This window comes from Solea senegalensis, linkage group LG10, assembly GCF_019176455.1.
Source record: "Solea senegalensis isolate Sse05_10M linkage group LG10, IFAPA_SoseM_1, whole genome shotgun sequence".
Taxonomy (NCBI): Eukaryota; Metazoa; Chordata; class Actinopteri; order Pleuronectiformes; family Soleidae; genus Solea; species Solea senegalensis.
In genome coordinates this window covers 16,377,860-16,399,213 of record NC_058030.1, presented here as the reverse complement: position 1 = coordinate 16,399,213, position 21,354 = coordinate 16,377,860, and the positions used below count along the sequence as shown (strand labels likewise).

The 21,354-nt window shown below is 41.3% G+C and overlaps 4 protein-coding genes across 7 annotated transcripts; 2 read left to right on the top strand and 2 right to left on the bottom strand.

Moving 5' to 3' along the window:
* Positions 1–217: 217 nt before the first annotated feature.
* Positions 218–9,285, top strand: agbl2 (AGBL carboxypeptidase 2). Of its 4 annotated transcripts, XM_044037137.1 has the most exons (24): positions 218–314; positions 432–481; positions 603–732; positions 1,886–2,059; positions 2,133–2,240; positions 3,155–3,302; positions 3,435–3,690; positions 4,336–4,737; positions 4,856–4,998; positions 5,146–5,305; positions 5,550–5,676; positions 5,762–5,862; positions 5,946–6,058; positions 6,147–6,219; positions 6,313–6,441; positions 6,866–6,928; positions 7,022–7,114; positions 7,469–7,517; positions 7,867–8,019; positions 8,109–8,139; positions 8,218–8,306; positions 8,385–8,426; positions 8,553–8,694; positions 8,787–9,285. In XM_044037137.1, the coding sequence occupies exons 3-24, from the start codon at positions 621–623 to the stop codon at positions 8,983–8,985; spliced, it is 2,907 nt and encodes a 968-aa protein (XP_043893072.1). In that variant the 5' UTR covers positions 218–314; positions 432–481; positions 603–620; the 3' UTR covers positions 8,986–9,285. The 4 variants fall into 4 exon arrangements, with proteins under 4 accessions (XP_043893072.1, XP_043893070.1, XP_043893069.1 ...); XM_044037135.1 differs by having other exon boundaries at positions 435–481; positions 8,218–8,426; XM_044037134.1 differs by having other exon boundaries at positions 8,218–8,426.
* A 438-nt stretch (positions 9,286–9,723) lies between these two features.
* Positions 9,724–11,937, bottom strand: tmem17 (transmembrane protein 17). Its single transcript, XM_044037139.1, has 5 exons — positions 11,752–11,937; positions 11,477–11,580; positions 10,750–10,863; positions 10,474–10,617; positions 9,724–10,346 (listed from the first exon to the last, which is right to left on the bottom strand). The coding sequence occupies exons 1-5, from the start codon at positions 11,864–11,866 to the stop codon at positions 10,269–10,271; spliced, it is 555 nt and encodes a 184-aa protein (XP_043893074.1). The 5' UTR covers positions 11,867–11,937; the 3' UTR covers positions 9,724–10,268.
* Positions 11,938–12,579: 642 nt separating this feature from the next.
* Positions 12,580–16,116, top strand: LOC122775475 (tripartite motif-containing protein 16-like). The gene is made up of 6 exons (XM_044035361.1): positions 12,580–13,208; positions 13,468–13,563; positions 13,870–14,115; positions 14,194–14,347; positions 14,433–14,498; positions 14,694–16,116. Exons 1-6 carry the CDS (start codon positions 12,588–12,590, stop codon positions 15,221–15,223), a joined length of 1,713 nt encoding a protein of 570 aa, XP_043891296.1. The 5' UTR covers positions 12,580–12,587; the 3' UTR covers positions 15,224–16,116.
* On the bottom strand, positions 16,114–20,858 carry slc15a5 (solute carrier family 15 member 5). Its single transcript, XM_044036078.1, has 9 exons — positions 20,504–20,858; positions 19,490–19,712; positions 18,677–18,846; positions 18,341–18,561; positions 18,080–18,266; positions 17,297–17,485; positions 17,028–17,159; positions 16,706–16,814; positions 16,114–16,436 (listed from the first exon to the last, which is right to left on the bottom strand). Exons 1-9 carry the CDS (start codon positions 20,856–20,858, stop codon positions 16,295–16,297), a joined length of 1,728 nt encoding a protein of 575 aa, XP_043892013.1. The 3' UTR covers positions 16,114–16,294.
* Positions 20,859–21,354: the final 496 nt, after the last annotated feature.

Below are 21,354 nucleotides of genomic sequence, written 5' to 3'. Positions count from 1 at the left end.
GGGATAGTAGCAATGGCCGAAGAATTCACTTTATTTAATTTCGGGTTTTTTTTGTGAGAAATTAAGTCCATTCTTAATTTCTCACATGTATCTTTGGCTGAATATTTATTAAACGTTATAGACTTTTATTTTGGAACTATCTGATTTCCGCGTATGGGAGTGTCGTAATTCTTTTACGGCGCTGCTCCATAGTGCTACGTCTCCATGGCAACTGCGGTGTTGATACAGCCTGTGCTTTGTGACATCGAGCACTTGGAGAAAGATTGTTCCACTTTTTTCCCCCCCCAAGGCCTTGTAATTCAAATGTAAGCGAGGTAAGTTGGCAGATATATTGTTTCCTAGTGAACTCATTATGTACACTAGTTGCACACAGTCACAGCTTTTCTGTATGTCAGATGGAAACTAGACTTTCTCTGGTGTTTCTATGTTAGCAGCAGCTAAAGATGCCCGTGTGAGAGACTCCTCTCTGAGCACCACACATGTGAGTTTTACTAAAGCTGTTCATCTGTTAACATTCCAGACATCATTGTTCATGATAGTAACACAATTAAATATGTAAACTTGTGTTTTGGTGTCATTCTTTGGCTTGTGTTTTCTACCAGGTAGAGAAGACACCAGCTATGGCCATTTCTGCCATCAGGAACTGGTGGAATACTTACCAGCAGGTCAAGTCGGACACAGACGACTCCAGCACGGAGGAAGAGGAGGAGAAATTATCTGACAAAGGGCAGCGTAAGCTATTCTCACACTGTTTCTGAAAGTAGCAACGATGCAGTGTTGTAATGTAACAAAGTGCAAATACTTTGTTAATGTACTTAAGTACAAAATTCACAAATCCGTACTTTAGTTTGTTATTTATATTTCTAGCAACATTTACTCCTCTGCATTTCCTCTACAGAAGAGTTTGTAATGGTCTGTATTTATCTAGTCTTGATGAGCTGCTTTACACTACAGTTTTGTCTTTCACTCGTCTTTCATCCCCATTTACACGCTGCGGCATGTGTCTTGCTCAAAGACACATATAGACTAGCAGAGCCAGGAATTGAACCCACAACTTTCCCACAACTACCACTGAGCTACCATGACTCCATCCAAACTTGTAACTTTACTTTTACTTCTAAAACCTAAGCTATCAGAACTTTATTTTGATGCTTAAGCACAGTAAATGTCACATATTCTTAGACCTTAACTTACTGTAAGTAATATTATGAAAAAGTGACTTCAACTTCTATCAAAGTCATTTTCTGATAAGATACTTAGGGTACTTTTACTCAAGTATCCATTTGAGGTACTTTATACCTAAGACTGCAACAGTGTGTGACTAATAATGTAGTGAAGTGCTCAGTAGAGGCCCATTGATTAATGGGGTCAGATTTCATGCAAAAGTGTTTAAAAAAATGTATGCAATTTCTTAAATTAGAATATAAATTGTGCACTGCACTGCAGAGTGCAGACACAAACTGCAGATTGTAGAGACAGACTATAAGTTAAATGTTTAATTAATTTGAGCTCATTTTATGTAACATTTGTCATAATTAAACTGTTATATTACTATTATATATTATTATTATCAGATGGAAGAAGAAGGATGTCATCCCTTGGCTATTTTCATTTCTTAAGATCGGCCAAAGACAAACCCATATTGGTTGTCTCTAACACTCAGGTGTAAAGGAGATCTGATCACCAATGAATGAAGATATCTCATCATCTCTTATTCTACATCATTATTTATTAAACCAGAGCGCTTTTGTGAATGAGACAATTGAGGTAATCGGGTGCAGCTCAATCCCTCTCTAGTTTGTTGGCAGACCTGATGAAAAATGCATATCTGTACTGTTTCTGAGGAAGTCAATTCACTGAAGGTGTGATCTATGTTCCCACTCAGTGTCTGCAAACCTACACCAGACTCTGCGGACCAGGCAGCTGCTCATAGATTTTGATGGCAGCAGACCTGTTTTTAGTCTCAGGGCGCCGCGGGACCTGGTTAACTTTCCTTCGATCTCCCGCCCGCACTGGCCCACAGAGTGCGAGGTCGTCAGCGACATCGTCCATCACATAGGTCATTTGCAATTCTGTGCCGTTTTTCCCACTACTGTTAACAAGTAATGACACAGAGAAATGTTGTGTTGTAGAGTGGGACCCTCCAGAGCCAGAGCCTTTTTATCAGCCCACGGGACACGAGAGGACGCCACTGCCAGTCGGAGAGGAAAGAGGGAAAGTGGTATTCTGCATTGACCATGGTAACCAAATACCCATTAGTATGTTTGTATAAGTGAAGAAATGCTTCAAAATGCATAAAAAAAGAAAAACAAATTTTTTTTCTGGTGTGTGAAGGCCACCGTAGTTTCCTGACATGTTTAGAAAAGCACTGCTTGTTGAAATCAAGTGGCAACTGGTCATGACTAGTCACCTGCACCAGGCTCCTATTGGATGATGCAAGCTGTCAGTCACACTGGTGTCCACTTATGTGCCCAACTTTAAGGTCTGCACCTCCTGTATGGACCATGGCTGGCTGTTGTTTGGTAGCATTGTCTTCTTTCTTCCTTCTATTCCGAATGGAAATGCCAAAAAAAACAAAAGCCATTTTTTCTTGTAATGGCTGGTCTAGAGGAAAAAATAAGCCTATATTGATTTATAACATCAATAAATATTTTCCTGAGGAGTTAATCTCCTCAATCACTAGTTTCAGGTACTCTTCAACAGAGCATGATTTCGGTTTTCTAGGTTTTGTTAATGATGTTCCCATTTAGAGAAAAATAGATGACGTAATGCCGCACATGTATGTGCACCCCAGTGTGATTGACAGCTGGACTTGTCTGGCTGAAGGTGACGCCTGTGAATTTCGGCTTTCAAAACGTCAACGTGGTGCCAGACAATTTACAGATCTGTAGGCTTCAATAAAGGAGTTCATATTCCTATGAGTGACACCAGTAGGTTACAGTCTGCAGTCTCACCACTAGACAGATTTTCACACACTGGACCTTTAAAGACACTTTACTCCATAAATGCACAGTATTTAGCCTCTTTGTGCACACGCACCAACCTGACTAATGCCTGAAAATGTGAATTTCACATTTAAATCACAGTCCCTACTAGCAAATGTTGAAAACTATGTCTTGACTGACTGCTTTCCTGTTGTCCTCTCTACGTTCAGCCACTAAACAGCCATATTTCACCTGCTCTCGTGTTGGAGGGAGCAGAGGACCCGTTAAAAGGGCCACTCCTGACGTCAGTCAGACAGAGTTCACCCTTGAGTTTGAGTCACGCTTTGAGAGTGGGAACCTTCAGAAAGCCGTGCAAGTGTGAGTCTCCACAGTATAATCTACTCATCAATCAGCTGCAGCACATCCATCATGATACACTTATTTCCCCTCCAGGTGAAGTTCCCTTCTCTTTTTCCACTCACTGTCTCGCTCTCTCTGTCTCCTGTTCAGCGGTGACCATGAATACGAGCTGACCTTACGCACTGACATGTACACTAGAAAGCACACGCAGTGGTTCTACTTCAGAGTCAGGAACATGAAGGCGGGAGTGACCTACCGCTTCACTATTGTGAACTTGATGAAGAGCAGCAGTCTGTATTCTCTGGGGATGAAACCTCTCCTCTACTCTGAGAAAGCTGCCAAAGAGAAAGGTGTTGGATGGCAACGCACCGGCTCCAACATCAAGTATTACCGTAACTGCAATCCGGTAAGGGAACTTTGTGGCACAAGTTGGAAAAAGGCAAGACGTCTATCTGAATTCTACATGAATATTGAACGGAGCAGAATTTTCATACATGTATTTATTTATTGTAATAGAAATCATTTACTCATCTTTAGTTAGACCCTTTCAACGTTTCAATATACTGTGGAAAAGTAGAAATGACATTTTTAGGCCAAATCAATTAGATTTTATTGTGGACAAAGGCAAGGAATTAGAAGAAAATAAAATACAGTGACTTTCATATCATCAGAGTTCAATCCCTGGCTCTGCTAGTCTACATGCAAATGTGTTCTTACTCAGCAGACACTTAACCCCAAATTGCTGTACAAAATTTGTGAAAGAAAAATAATCTGAGTGAATGAAAAACTGTGGTATCAAACTCTGAGTGGATGTCAAACCTGGAAATCTAACACTTTTCTTGTGCTGACTTCGTGCAACATGGTAAATGAACAGAAAATGAAGTGAGAAGATTGAAGGATATTACCAATCTTATTATTATTGGACCTCTGTGCAGTACAATGTTTAAATAAAACACAGCTTTCAAAAGCTCCCAGAGCAGCATGACCTCACAAAATTGAAGTCACTCTTGGAGAACTCTTGAAAACGATTGTCTCTATCGTCTCTGTTTAGAACACGAAGGACAACAACAGCGACACCATCCCCCTGTACTCACTCACCTGGACGCTCCACTTCCCTTATGACTCAGATACCTGCTACCTGTCCCACTGCTACCCCTACACCTACTCACGCCTGCAGCGCTACCTTAGACACATTTCTTCCAACCCAAAGGTAGTGTCTTACTGTACGATGCGAGTGCTGTGCCACAGCCTTGCTGGGAACACGGTGTATGTGATGACAATAACCAATCGTGCGGACGCCAAGCTGGAGAGCAGGAGGAAGAAAGCTGTGGTGGTGACGGCCCGAGTGCATCCTGGAGAAACCAATGGGTCCTGGATGATGGAGGGGTTGCTGGACTTCCTGCTCGGAGACTCAGAAGATGCTCAGTTACTCAGGGACACTTTTGTTTTTAAGGTTAGGGACCTCAAACCTGCTCTCTTACATTTGTTTTATCATGATCATGAAGTTGTTGCTTTATATTATATGTTGTAACGTTGTGTATTAAACACAGTCTCTTTATAATCTGCTGCAGATTGTGCCGATGCTGAACCCCGATGGTGTGGTGGTGGGGAATTACCGCTGCTCTCTGACAGGAAGGGACCTCAATAGAAACTACAAGACAATGCTCAGGGAGTCTTTCCCTTGTGTGTTGCACACACTAAACATGGTGAAAAGGTAGGGACTGGAAGAGATCCAAAGTGTGTCATTTTGGAAACGTGTACTTTCCTGAGTGTCAACTGACGTTGTGTGTGTCCTGAGAAGTAAACTGTTAGGTAAGTTGAGAAATACAAGCAAACTCTTTTGTTGGTGTATTCCCTTCAGGTTGGTGGCTGAGATGGACGTTGTTCTCTACTGTGACTTTCATGGCCACAATCGCAAAAACAACGTCTTCATGTACGGTTGTAGCAACCGTGGTGATGCTTCTCTGAAGCTTCAGGAAAGAGTTTTTCCACTCATGATGAGCAAGAATGCCAGCAACAAGGTGAAGACCCTGTTACTGAAACAAACAGTTCAGTATCAACATTATATAAGCACAGTACAGTTATATATTATTTATTATTATTATTCTTGTTAGTATTATTATTATCTTTATTTGTCTTATTGTCATATTAATTCATCACTTACCAATCTATTATACCCAACTACACTGTTTACAATATGTGTAAATTATACTCAGAGGCAGGGTTCATAATACAACATCAGCTAAACCACACCATGTCCCACAGTTCTCCTTCAAGAGCTGTAAATTCAGGGTGCATAAGAGCAAAGAGGGAACTGGACGGATTGCCATGTGGAGACTTGGCATCAGAAACAGCTACACCATGGAGGCCACGTTTGGAGGCTCCACACTGGGTAACACGGTGTTGTGACTTTGTGTTTGTGAACTTGAACATGTTGAGGAGTTCTTTATGAGGCGTTTCATCCGCTGAACTGTTAGGTGACAGGAGAGGAACGCACTTTTCTACTCGAGACCTGAAATCCATGGGCTTTTATTTTTGCGACACCCTGCTGGATTACTGCGACCCTGATCCAACGAAGGTGAGAGATAAAGCATTGAGTCCCACCAGAATTGTAAAGCTTGACATTTGTAAAAGTGTTTTTTTTTTTTCTTTTTATTTCAGACGACTCACTGCCTGAAAGAGTTGGCAGCACTGTTGAGAAAGCAGGTCAAAGAGAGGCTGGGCAAAGATTTGAGCACTGATTGTAACATCTCCATGTCTGACCTGGAAACCAGGTGAAACAGTCATTTATTCCTGTTATTACTTCTAATATGGCACTCATATTCATCTTAAATGTGAATATTCGTTTGTTTGCGTTCACAGCACCAGTGGTTCAAATAGTTCCGATTCAGACGGACTCCCAGTGCATTTACTGAACCAGACAGTCCATCCAGAGGTTACACATTTATACCTTTGTCCTCTTTGACAGGTTCAATTGTGTCTTCCCTTTGTACCAGTTTACCACAAACCCCTCTGCTCTTCTCCACAGGGAACTCCAGTGAAAAAGAAGAAGAAGAAGAAGCGTTTAAGGAGTCATAAGGAGAGGAACAGGCTGAGACAAGAGAGAGTGAAGATCAACACAGAGCAAAAAGTCCCACAAAGCAGCCCAACAAATATTGTAAGATAATTAATGATTGTATGATTAATGTTTAACCCAACAGACTGTGTAGAACATGATTAGAAATACACATCGCAGTGATTGGCAAATCCTTTTTGACCCATATTGAATTGAGAACAGTAAAAATATTTGTTATTGTTGTTTTAATATTCTGTGTGTCCATTCTGAACTTGAAGCCTGCAACACATTTTAAAAAATGTACTTGCTGATAAAAAAAAAAAAAAACTGATTCAAAAGCTTCTGTGTGATGTCACACAATAACCGACCTTCGTGCTGTATTAAAGTGTGCATGTGTCTAATATGATTAGCAAATCATTGCATTGTGTTTTATTATATTTTAAACCATCTTACAATGTTGTGGTTCTGAAATCAGGGTTGTATTATTAATTATTGACAAGCCTTATTATTTGAACGATCATTGCAGGAGACCACAGTGAAAGAGATCGTTCCAGAGAAACCTTTTGGACGGCACAGGACAAAATGGCAGGTATGAAATGGAGAAGGCGGAAGGGTTCAGAAGACGGAGCCGAGCAGACAAACCACTTAGATGTTTCTAATAATGTCTGTTTCTTTTGTGAAGGTGAATGGTTTGATCAAAAAAGCAGGGATCATTCCTCCAAATCTTAACCCTGAGGTCAGTCAGGTGAATATGTGGCAAGGATGTGAGCCGAAGGTAAACGACACACGGATGAGTGTTTTCACAAACGTTTCATATAATTTGTGCTAATGTTATTTATTTTTTTCCCTGACAACTTTGGTTCCGATTTTTATAAAACGAAACAAGCATTTCCAAGATAAGGTTGATGAAGGAATCACAGCTTATTTATTACATTTTAAGTAAAAGATGCAAAAGACATTCTGCCATTTTTTTAATATAAAATAAATAAATAAATCTGCATAATCGAGGTGAAATAAAACCATTAAATCACCAGTGTTCGATCACAATATTGTCACATGATTGGTCAGCCAGAAACGTACCTGATTTAATCCATTTTAACTTGAGCTTTGACATTAATCTGTGCTTTAGGACGACTGCCTGGACAAAATGAAGACCTCATACTTGCAACGCCAAACAGGTAACGTTTAATTTTAATTCTAAACTTTGTCTTCATAGTCTCACCACAGTGCTCAACATAAAGCGGTAGATGATGAATGAATGAATGAATGAATGAAAGTACTCTAGCTTCCTCCGTCTGTCCACAGAGCACGTGTGAATGTGAGTGTGAGTAGTTCTTTTTCTCTGCATGTTCGCCCTGTGATATTCATAAATGTTGCCTTTTCCTATCTAAATAGTAAGAAATTTTGGTGAAGACTCATAAAACAGTTAAATTATTTAATTATCTGATACAAGTGTAGTCTGTAAGCACAGATTTTTTTTAATCATTGGTCTTGTGACACTGTGAACATTGTGCCTTGTTTTCACAGACGACCAGCGGATGGATACAGGACAGCGGCGATGTTCCGCTCAGCTCTTACATCTGAGTGCTCTCATTTTACCGACACCAAACCTCATGCATCCCAGCCAGAGGCAGTATCACTGCTCTCGACCATCGCTTGTCTCCTATAACGTCTGCAGAGGTTTGTTGGTCTGCATGTGCACTACAGTTCCAGATAGACTTTTTTCATTTAGCTCATATGAGGTAAAAAAATATGTTTCTGTCTTGCAGGGCTGCTGCCTTCCTTGACAACGTCATGCAGGTAAACTGCAGAGTGGAATGTGATTCTTCTTACATGAAAATCTGGGATCCGATTCATGAAATGTTATGTCTGCGGCAGGTCTCCCTCATCACTGTGTGTCAAGATGGCTCCGGACACAACTAAGCGCCTGCTGTCAACTTTCACCAGTGACAAGATCAACAACCACTGTATTTACAGAGACAGAAAATCGTTATGGTCGTGTGAACGTTACTATGTGCCTGATGATTCCTCCCCCTCACACACAGATGTCACCAAGACTGAGGAGCAGGAGGACGATCCCCCCAAAGGTTGTTCTTTTGATGTACACAGAAACCACACTGATTAAGTTTCTACTGAATGACTTTGTGCGTTTCTTTGAGTATATACACAACAATGTGTGACTCGGCTCTTGTCTCTTTTTTGGATTTATTCAGTGGGTTTGTCTGTGTTTGGATGTTTACCATTTGGAGAGCAGAAGCATGGAAACATCACACCTGATCCCTCCCGCAGAGAAACTGAAGCACACAGCAGTTTATTTGAGCCTGTGATGAAGACCTCAGATCTCAGAGGAAAAAGGTAAATTTTACTTTATTCCTCACCTCATTCATTTTACAATAATTCAAAGATCTTTTGATGTGCTCTCTTCCTTTTTTCCCCTCTTTCTTCAGACTCTGTAAGGAGACTCCTGTGTCAAAGCCTTCCGGCCTCTTGAAGATGAAACTTCCACATCCACAGAGTGACACTCTCAGTAAACTTCAGACAGAAGGCCTCAGACATTATGACAACAGAAGACAAAGCCAAAAAAGGACAGATCCACAAGAGGCGGTGGTCGCCATCACAAGGCCGTCACAGTCTGCTCCACTTTAGGGCTATAACGTTATAATCTGAGAACTTCAGATTGATTTTCTTATTCTTCTTATTTGTGGCCTGACATGTGAACCTCTACTCTATGTGTGTTAAATAACAGATACATGCTGGATAACTTACTTGATAGAGCTGACTCCTCGTGGGCCAAGTCCCAGTGATCTGGGCTCAAATCCATTTGCAGTCTAAAAACCCCCAACAGATATGCAGTATATTGTAATACGAATTGTCTGTTTCTCACCTCATTAATACACTTACCAGGACACTTGTTTGGAGAAAAAAGGAGTAAAATAGTTATATGCAGTGGCAATTGTACAATCATTTATTTTCTACGTTAAATTGTGATACTGTAAGTGATATTTACTTCATTTAAGTTGCATTGAATGTTAATTACAAGCCCAATACTAACGCTCAGTATTGATATTGCTGATGATAAAGTGACCATAAACTTTTATTCTTGGATTTACAGCCCAGATGTCTGAAGCCAGAAGGATTTGAAGATTGAGAGTTTGCACAATTGCATCACTTTGCTGATGCAAGCAAGTATGGATACAGATCAGTCAGTTACCTTTTCATGTGGAATACAAGTAACAAAATGCATTGTGCATTCTTGATGCATTCCAGAGTGGCACCTCTCAGATCGCCCCCCATTCCACGGATGGATCTTACCGCTGCTACAGTAGCAGTGAAAATAGAACTACACTACACTACATACTGTACTAATGATGAGCAGACAATGTGTTGGATAGATTTTTTTATTTATTGCAACTACACCAACAGTGTACAAATACGATGTGAATACAAGTAAAAAAGCATTTTTCCTCTCTCTTGAACAATATAAAACACATACAAAAAGTCTGGGTGGTTTTTAAGTTCCAGTGTGTAACGTTTAGGAAGGTTTACTGGAAGAAATCTGATCTACAACCCATAAGGACCTTTGTATAAAAGCAGAATCTCCTTCAAATAAAAAGCACTTGGTTTTTACAGCCTTAGAATAAGCCTTTTATAATAGGCTATGGTCTTGCTTCACAGAGTCGTCGAGTGCTGCAAAGTTTCTACAGCAGCTGAAATGAACGAACCAGTGGAAGCACGTGGAAGCTTACAACAAAGACAAAATGAACATCCTTTCTGATATGTGGAAGCCACTGTAGATCCTTGACCCTCTTGGGAAAACAGGTGAGTGGATGAGTCTTACAATCTGCAGTCTCACCAATAGATGTCACTACTGTTCCACAGAAAGTTGAGTAACCTGGTGAGTCCAAATGTAGCCGAGGTTAGTGCAGACTTCAATCAAACTGTCGAAGATGAAACTGGTCTGCTGTGTGTCTAACCATGTCCCGCAGTGCCACAAACCCAGCAACAGCCTGGATGGAGAACATATCATTTCAATTAAACCAGCAATTAGCATCACACCTCAGTATAGTGTGGATTGCCTATCTTGAACATGGAGGCAGTGCAATAGTGGAGTTTTTAAGAGAGACATAATGGTACCTGTGTGAGAACGAATATAACAAGAACTATGTGAACGGCTCTCTCCAGGGGTTGTATGAGGATGGCTTCATTCAAGAGCTGAAACAGGATGAGAGGAAACTGCAGCAGGATGCTCAGCAGCCAGAATCCAGCCAACTCTGGGACCTTCCATACACACAACACAACCAGCACATGAATTACACCCTATGCCTAAAACACGCTGTAATGACTGTCTCCTTGTATCGTATGAGCTGTGTTTCGAAACCAACCATGGTGTGCGTTCACTTTATGCATCACCTTTTCTTGCAAGTTCCCCGTGTAACCAAGGTAAAGTCTAATGACCTCAAACAGAGTCATCAGGAGGAGGACAGTCACGAGGATGAACTTGTAGTAGTCTGGCAAGAAGGGATACTGTAAGGAAGGACAATCACAGGTAAATGAAGTCAATTAAGATTCATTTTGGGGCATGATTTACCGTCGCCCTAACTTCAAAAACAGTAATGCTGTTACAAAATACAGTAAGATAATTTCATCCACTTGCTGCTTTAATATTCTAATTATCAACGTACACCTTCTGTCTGTTATGGTATATCTATCCATCTATCCATCTATCTATCTATCTATCTATCTATATGTATAAAATAACTATTCATACAATCAGGTGATTGTACACTTTTGAGTATAGAAAAAATAGTGTCATTATTTAATTTTCCGTCTTCAAAATTATAAAAAACTATTTACACAGTGGATGTTTAAATATGGTGAAAGACTTTGTCTTTGTTGTTGAAACAGAAGTTCAGATGCAGTATAGGGCTTGGGAACTAATTATTTATCACAATAGAATTCCCTCTAAGTGTTCATGCATCGAGCAAATACACTTTGAGACACAACACATATCATTGCCTTGAAAGTTTTACATCAAATGTGTAAACTCGTGTGCAGTTGACTGAGTTCAAAACATTCTGACAACATGAAGAAATATGTCTTTCCATTTCTAGCTGTGACATTGTTCCAGGAGCTTTACCTTGAGGTGAAACATGACAGTTTCACTGATCCACCACAGGGGGAAGAACCACATGTTAAAGTACAGAGACATCTGGAGCGGGAGGCTGGACAGAACTCGCTTGTCTGAAAAACATTGGATTAGATAATCACACAGACAATATCATTTGACTCAGCAGTAAAACACTGTATTTTTACCAAGCGAGTCCCGTATAAGCGTCTGTGACGCTTGTTAGCCCCGTTAACACGAAAGCTAGCTGCACCTGAACGTTAGCTGTGTTTAAACATTTGTCTCACCGTGAGGCAAAAACGCGTCATTCTCATTTGTTGAATTCCAGATGCGAGTCGGGTCAAACAGCACATTTCGAGAGAAGCCTTCTAGGCGTTTTCTGATCGTTTCTGGCAGCTCCATCGTCCAAAAGTCTCCCTGCAACAACAACAGAACACACTCCGCCGCCCATTTCTCACTCTCTGCCTTCTGAACGCTGCCGTCGTCTCCTTGGAGACCAAAAGAAATCTCGCGTTCCGCTCAAATCCCGTGTGAAAGGTGTCTATGAAGATATACAATGTAATGATACAAACAGTAAGGTAAGACAGATTAGGCTTTGTAAACATCTGACTGTTTGACCTTCGTATCTCTTTTCAGTTTCAAGTTTTACGAGTTTTATTTTCAAACCAATGGGTGTGCATATATAGAAATAAATAATATAGAAAGTTTCAGACTTTGTCCCTAAAAACTTCCCTTTTTTAATTTGTATTATTATCAACAATATTAATGACAATAATAACAACAATAACAATAATAATGATCTTTATCTCACAAAAACTTCAAAGCAGCATTAAAGCATTGCTTCTAAATGTATATGTAAATATACAGTATATTATAGACACATACCCACATTCATATTGACACATAAATATATATGCACACAGTACACATAGGTGTATAGACAAATGTGATTAGATGAATATGTATATATGCTGTTCTGTATATTGTATTTATATCAGTTTATTGTGGATAATGCGTGGTGATGTGTGTAATGTGTCTTCCACTCTCACACAGTCCTGTCAGTTTGAGTTCCTCCCACTCAGCACAATCAAGCCACTCCTCCTGAGAAACTGAAACTTCCTCTATGTGTGTGTGTTGCAGGGAGAAAATGGCCAACAAAGAGGAACCGTTTGACTGCTCCGTCTGTTTACTGTTGCTGGAGGATCCAGTGATGACTGAGTGTGGACACACTTACTGTCTGAAGTGCATCAATGCCATCTGGGATAGCAACAATAATGGAGGGAGTAGTTACAGCTGCCCTCAGTGTCGACAGACTTTCTTTTCGAGGCCTGTTTTGGAGAAGAACACACGTCTGTCTGACCTGGTGGAGGAGCACAAGAGGAGAACAGGTCACAGTAGTTCTGCTGCTGCTGCTGCTGCTGCTGAGGATGATGTTGATGTTGAACCTAGTTTGCAGTGTGATGTGTGCACCAGGAGGAAACAGAAAGCATGCATGTTCTGTCGTGTGTGTTTTGCCTTTTACTGTGACACTCATGTGCAACCTCACTATGAGGCACCTGACCTGAAACACCACAGTCTGATTCCAGCCTCAGTCAGGATCCAGGAGAGCATCTGCAGGCGCCATTTCAGGCCTTTTGAGATTCACTGCCTCACTGATCAACAGTTCATATGTCTGACGTGTGCATCAGACGACCACAAAGACCATGACACTGTGACAGTTGAAGCAGAACAGCGTGAGATGCAGGTAACGTATGGAATTAGATTTGTGTAAACATTTTCACGCAACACCTTTTGAGAAGCAAACAACACTTTATGAATTGAATTGAGCAAACGAAAATGAACTACAAAATGAAAATACACAATATTGCATTTGCGCTTCCTCACTTGTTCTTGTATATGTGTGTGTATGTGTATATGTATTACAAAAAACTCAGTTCAACTCACTCTCATCACTTTTGTTGCCACTGAGGATCTGAAAAGCTTCCGTATTCATGTTTTCACAGATAAAACTAGAGGAGACGAAACAGGACATCGGCGAGCGAGTGCTGCATTCACAGACGAAAATGGCACAACTGCGAGATGCTGGAGACTCTATCAGAGTGAGCGTCATCTATTCACACGACAAAACATGTTTGTAAATGTAGACAGAAAGTGCATGTGAGTTTGTCAAACTACTTCTAAACTGAGCTACATTTGCTTCCTCTAGTTACATGTTAACACCAATTTAAAGAATTGATTTAATATTGTGTATCAGGTATGTTTAAGTTTCTGATGCAACATTTTGATTTGACTCTTTCACCTGTTGATTGACTAGTGGAAAAAAACATAAAAAAAACACAAACTAAATCTGTATGAAATCACCTTACTCATCATATAGATGTGACAATGTGCTCGTTTGCCGCCAGGATGCTGCATGGGAGGCGTGTGATGACTTTGAGCGGCTGTGTGAGGAGCACGTCCGCTCATATGTCAGCTATGTGGTGACGAAATGCTCTGAGATGAAAGACAAACTTGGAGAGGCAGAGAAAGCTGGAGTGGACTGGACAGACTACCAGTTCGGGCAACTGCAGAGTGTAATTTCAGAACTGAAGCGCAGAGAAGTTAAACTCAACCAGTTGTCTCTAACTGAGGATCCCATCCAGTTTATTCGGGTGATGATAACATGCTTTTAACACTCTAGATTTAGTGTCTGGACGTGTACCAATTGGTATTTTGTTTTCCTTGTGCAGGATTTCCAGGCCTTGGGTGACCTGCCAACACTTCATCACTCAGACGGAAGTCTCAACACGTTGACACAGTTTGTCACAGCACAGAAAGATAAACTGAAAAACATGTCCAACAATGAAAAGCACCAATTATACACACGTTCTGAAGAATTAATGTGTAAGTATAATTTATAATTCATCTCACCAGTCTGTTGCTGGGTAAAGAGAATGACCTGTGTTTTTATTTCTTTTTTTTATCACAGTGTTAAAAAAGCCCGTGCTGCCAGAGAGCGTGATGTCAAGGGAACATCTTTTGACCAAACACAGGAGTAAGCATGTTGTTGAGGTTCTGTGCATAAGACAATAGTTTACCGGGTTTCATGTTGTCAAGCCAATAAGTCATGGTAAATTAAACATTGTAAATTTGAACCAGTTTGAACAAGGTTTTTATTACGATTTAGTCCATATCTTATGTGTTATATGTTTCATTTTACTTCTTTTAAAATGTTGTCTTTTCCTCGCAGACTCTGATGTGGAGGTGGATCCCGACACAGTCGCTTCGTGTCTCTGCTTGTCTAACAGTAACAGGGAGATATCGTGGAGTGACAAGGACCATGCTCATCCTCATCACGACAACAGATTCACGTTCTATCCTCAAGCTCTTTGTAGGAAGGGCCTCGAGGGTAACCACTACTGGGAGGTGGAGTGGGACGGTGGCGTTGTTGACGTGGCTGTGTCATACAAAGGGATTAATAGAAAGGGATCAGGGAAAGATTGCTGTTTTGGCCACAATCATCTGTCCTGGAAATTAACCTGCTCTTCTTCTGGCTGCACCTTTTGGCACAATAGTCTCCATAAAGGCAGAATTTCTGCGGCTGATTGTCGCAGAGTCGGTGTACACCTTGATTGTGAAGCAGGAGTGCTGGTTTTCTACAGTGTCACTGACTCTCAAGGGCTGACACTGCTGCACCAAATCCAGAGCACCTTCACTGAACCGGTCTACCCTGGGTTTTCTGTTGATTTAGGTGCAACACTGAAAATATGCAAAATCTAAGCCATGAGTGCCTGCACATTTACATTTACAGTTTTGTATACATAAAGTATGTGTGTAGTAAATACTGTACATGTAAATGTAGAAATGGCAAGCAGCAGAAACAAAATGTTGTTATTTGAATAGATTTTTCTTCAATGTTGAAAAACAAGACACATCTGCTGATGCCTACAGATGGATACAGTGACGTGCCTGGAATCATTGGGTGTTTCGGGTCTTTCAACATCGTGCACCCTCCTCCAGGTGACCAATCTGGGGCTGATCAGACCCCAGCCTAGCTACAGTGACTGTGAGTCCCCTCTTTTCAACCATTGCCATCTTGAGGCCCTCTCTGCTGCTTTGGTGGAACTACGGATTGCTCTCCTCCTTCTCCTTCAGTGCCCATCTTACTAAAGGCTCTTGTCAGAGACTGCCCCGTAAAGCCCCAACATCCTCCACTGGGAGACATCCTGCCTTCTGGCAGCTGCTTATCAGCTCTTTCAACGGCCTCTTCCAGGGTGGTTTCCCATGGTACTGCCAGCTGCCAACAAGCACCACCTGCTTGTTGGCAGCTGGCAGTACTATGTCTGGATGCAAGGTGGTAGCTATGATGTGGATGGGGAACTTGGCTGTTGTTACTGCCTTGGCAGCTTTTGGCTGTTCCCCTGCTTTAATGAAGTTGATCTTCTGCCTGGAGGGTCTGATCTTCTTCACCCACTTGACACTCGTGCTGATGGCTTCAGCGATTGAGAACTTGAGAACTTGGTCAGAAACTGGATCCCAGGTCACTCTCCTTTCCACTACACTTTGTTAGTAAGTAGTAGTATCTTCTTTAATGTATCTTTTTTTTTTGTAAATTTGCAAAGTTGCAAGTTTCACTGTATGTCATACAGACTAATAAAATAACTCCAAAAACAAAGAAATTATGCCATTCTTTAAATTTATGACATATTTCAAAAGCGACACAAATATGTACATGAAATATCAATGTATTTCAATTATGCAGTTCAGCCTACAATTTCCCAAGTTACGGCTTTTGACTCAGTAAAATGCAGCGCCAGCGCCACTACGCGGTGAGAGCATCATGGAGAAAGGTCATAAAATGGAATCAATGGAGTTGTTTGTGAAGGAGCGATCCACGGTGTCATAGAAACGCAGACAGGCCTTGTAATGCAGCAGCTTCTCAGTCAGAGGGCTGATGGTCAGTGCTTTGCCCTGCACACTCAGGTCTATGTATCTGCACAACATCAGGGAAATAAAAAGATGCACTCAGTGCTGTGAAATACAGCTTTTATAATGCAGCAATGCAATACAGGACACACTCATAGAAATGCTTTAAAGGCTCCAGTCTGGAATGTCTATCGCTTCCTGTTGACTTCTGAGTAACATTACACTTGTGTTTGGTGCTTTGGTAAGTTATCTGTTGTACATCTGCTTTATAAAATAACGTTCCTGCAGGAAACTTGCTGCTGCATTAATATTGAAGCTATTATAGTAATACTGTACCTGTAAGATACACTCCAAAACACAAGGGTGTTTATCGCCATCAGTGTGGCCAGGAGGAAGAAGAATCTCTCCAGATTCCCATCATGCAGTGTCTTTGGATAGAAATTACCTGTAAGAATTAGAGTTTGTCATTTTTAGCACTTAACTGCCTTTGGCCCTTCATGGGATTTGATCAAACGACCTCCCAGTAACAAGCCAGTTTTTTTTCCTCTGGGCCCATGATCACGCTACATCAGCATTTGTGACAGCATATGCTAAAAATCAGTTTTTCTACCTTATTTTCGGGGTCTCTATTATTTGTAAGGGAAAATTAAATAATTACCTCCAGAGGAAAAGTATGCTAGTTGAACGATAAAGGCGCCTAGAAAGCAGCCCCCTCCGTAGGACAGGGTGAGGAAGTGCAGAGAGATGCCTCTGATGTGGCTCGGAGTCAACTGGAAAGATATGAGGGAACCTGGAAGTGATAGTAAACATGTCTGATCACACTTCAGATGATGAGGAAAGGTAAGCAACTCTTGTGGACCATGTCTCTATTGGTTTGTACCAATTTCAATACTGAAATCCTGAAAATCTGGAAAGTGGCACACTCACATGCAGGGGTGACGAGTGCCTCTGCCAGCCCGAGCAGGATGTACTGCGGTGCCAGTTGGAAACACGGCATGGATGACACTTGCAGAACCTTCCCTGACAGAGTCTGCTCCACCAGAGGGTAAGTCTTCCTCAGCAGCTCTGACAAGCCTGCCATCAGAACTGACAGAGTGGCACACGCATGGCCCAAAGCTGGAGGGGGAGGATGGACAGGGTGGGATGAGAGGGGCTATAGAATGGGGGGGATTGTTATTACAGGAGGAAAGAGGGAGGATGAGACAGGTAAAAGAGCGGGAAAGACATACAGATGTTTAGGGGAAAGACATAAGAATATGGGCACTGAAAAAGGAAAGTTTTTGAAGGACATTGTGCTGTTGATGTAGAGCGACACCATTGTGTGAAAGAAATATGCACATGGATTCTAAATTTACCATGGGTATGAATCTTATGCAATGAAGGATGCGTTATGTCTAGTCCAGGTTATTGCCATTTTATGTGGTTATATTGACTAAAAAGTAAACAAACAAACAAAAGGACCTGAATCTGCCTCTCTGACTGGTAAAAAAAAAAAGCTCACTCAGGTGCAAAAAAAATGATGCCCACACTATGCCCAAACCAATCATGTTAAAAAAACAAAACTAGCTATTTGATTCTTAAAAATATAGCTTGAGAAACTACTAACGAAAACTGAAAATCAAAAATCTGATTGCAATAAGACAAAAATGATCTATAATAATCAATCACAAACAAATAGCTCCTACATATTGTGCCTGTGAAATTACTCACTAATGGCTTTAGCAGGAGCCAGAGGTGTTTTCTCCACAGAGAGGAAGCAGGTAGTGACAAACTCAATCAGCGGCGCTAAGAACAGCAGAGGAAGGATGCTGATCACATTCATCGCTCCGATGGGCAACAGCAGGTCATTCAGATGAAGGTTGGAGTTCATTGTCTGTATGTAGTAACCTGAGGGAATCTGTGGGGAACATATTATTTAACATTAATGGAAATGATCAGTATGTAAATCATAATGTACACACGGCCACTTGCCTGTGTGATGCAGGCCCTGTACAGCAGCTGAAGCCCATAGAGAGGGAAGAGTTTTGCCAGGACTTTGACGTTCTCCACGTGTGTCTCACTGTAGCGACCACCATTGTTCTCCTTGGCGCGGTCCAACCAGGATGCCACATCTCCACTCAGGTGCCGATAGTGGAGGCAGCACATCTTCAGAGAGTTCAAGAAGACTCCCAGTGTCGTCAGTAAGGAGCCACCTATAATGGAAACATGGAGGAAAAAGGTGACCTAAGTTTTCATTTGGTCCTTTGCGAGCACTGGCTAAATGTCTGATAATGTGTTTCTTTCTCAGTTTTATTCTATGTCTATTACCTCTCTTGGGTTTGTAGGTGAGTTTGTTGCGCATCATGTGTATGGCAATGAGAGCCAGCAGCACAGAGGTGAAGGGGATGAGGAAGCCTAGATTTTTGGCCACAGACTGCTGGATGTAAGCAATACCCAGAAACACGACAGTGGAATTCAGGTTCACCAACCAGTAGAACCTAAATGTCATGAAAGAAAGTATTAAAACTTGAAATAAAATCATAATTTGCTTTGATCAACACTGTGCTTTGAGAGAGAATTCCCCTGACAGCATGTCGAATCATTATTATCAATGCACATATGTAGAAAATGAATTAAGATTTGACATTTAGATTTAATTTTAGCAATTCAATTAATATTTATACTTATATATACTATGTGAAAGAATTACACTATACTTTTAGCACAGTTGTCAGGTTTTTCTTTGTTTGTCTGTTCATTTAATTAAATCAATTTTATCAAAGATTTTGTTAATCTGATGCCTAGAAGATTAACTCCTTTATGGACAATTGGATTAGTGCAATACAAAAAGAGCTATGTTTAATCTCATAAAAATATCAGACTAATTTATCTATCTGATTTTAATGACCCAAAGCTAAACACTGAAAACCAAATTCCGCCACTCGTGAATATCAGGGTAAGGCCCGTTTTACAAAAAAAACATTTTGTATGACTATGCCATATCACTGAACTGAACTTAGAATTATATATATTTTTTAAAGATAATACAAATAATCACAGTAATAAAGAAAATCAGTGGATTGGAGTGTGATTATTGGCTAAAGTGGTAACAGACTGCACTCAAGAGGCAACCCCACCCACCAGTTAAAGAAGGAGAGGAGCTGGTGCTGGTTGTAGCCCTGCAGGCTGTATGCTCCCATGGGGCAGAGGATTGCCCGGATGCCCCCTATACCCAGTGCAGCAGCCAGGAGTCCAGTGTAGAACAAGATCTGTTGCTCCCGAGGGTCCAGCTGGTGTGTCATGTGATGAGTGTCAATGTAGAAATCTTCGAAAGGAAACGCCACCACCGGTAACATGGCTGTACCTGGATGTACAAAGACAGGTGAAGTCACAGCATGATTTCATACACAAGTCTAATATCAGTGAAATAGAATCTGGTTTTAAAACCTGTTGTATTTTTAGCCACAGACTCTTGTCACAGTGTTGTTTTAGTTCTGTTGGACCAATACAGAGGACCATAAGATCCTCCTGTCTTACCTGGAGAACTGGGTGGGCCTTCATGGTGGTGCTTTAGAGTAGCTTAGGTCTTAGTTAACAGAGAGAAGTTTTTGTGTATTCGCGGGCCTCTTTTCTTCTCCCTGTATTTACTTCCTCTTGGATCAATTCTCCGAATATAAGGCATTGCGGAGTGGAAGTGAAGTATTGTTTTTAGTGGCTCTGTGTGTCTGTCTGTGTTTCCGCACTTGCACTTGCCAATATGACCAACCAAGAGGCTGACACAGGCTTGTTGCGTGAATGGGATGAAGTCTGCCATCTCTGGTTGCCGTGTTGTGTTTTGTTTTTTACCATAGCTTCTTGCCTGCCATTTTGACTCTGCTTTAACTATGACAATGTAAACTGAACATCCCTTAAATTATTTTTTTGTTATGCTTTAGGCTCTCCTGTGACTGAATGAACAAAGGTACAAGCGGAGCAACTGAAACTACTTTCTTTCTTGGTTTAAAAGTAACTAGAAACACAGAAAAATGAAAGACACAGTTAAATGGCTCACAGCTGACCATTGTACTTGTACTTTTATACCATTCTCTCACATTATAACAGAAATACACTTTTTAAGTAGATACTGAACTGAAACATACACCCACTTCATCTTACCAAAGAAATGAAGGACAGCACACAAGTAGAGAACTTTGGTTCTTCCAAAGCAGGTTTCTGCAAACCACCCGACCAGAACAGGCGTCAGGGTGCTGGCTCCGACAAAGCAGAGGTTGACTGTTGCAGCCAGGTAGTTATCATATCCCAGCTTCACAGTGCAGAACAGAATCGTGTTGCACACAATCCCAAAGAAAGCAAATCTTTCACAAAGCTCCACAAGTAGCACACAGACGATCACTTGGAGCTTCTTGCGGGACTTCCTTGGTTGTCCCTGGCCCGGAGGAGGAAGAGTGTGCTGGGAAACTCGTCGCAGTTGGCCTCTGCCCTCTGGCAGTCTAAGATCTCCTTCTACCATAACACCTGACCAGCAAGCTGGCTGCTGGGCTGCTGAACTGGCTGGACGCTGTCAGTGTTAGACCACGCAGAGCTCTGAATGGGAACACTTTCTTGTCGAGGATGGAAACAGCTGTGGGTAACGGTGGAATCCCTCACTTTGGTGTGACTGTGGTGCCGGAGTAGAGACACGTAGGACAAGGATGAGACAACCTACCTCCATTCTGCACGTGCTGGTGTGTGATATACCGTGTCATGGTCTTACTCAGAAATGTGGACTCCTTACAGGGATCTGATACATTATGCAAAGCTGAATCCAGGAGGTGTGACTGATGGGACCTTTTTAGAGCGCAGCCCAGAAATATTTCTATAATTACCAGTGACATACGTGATGTTTTATTACCTGAATCACTCGTCGTTCAGCTGAACATGATTATCTCCTTTGATATTTCATTTTTTAAGAATCAGTTAATCTCACAGTAACATAGTTTACAGTGAACATAGTTATAGCTAAAATG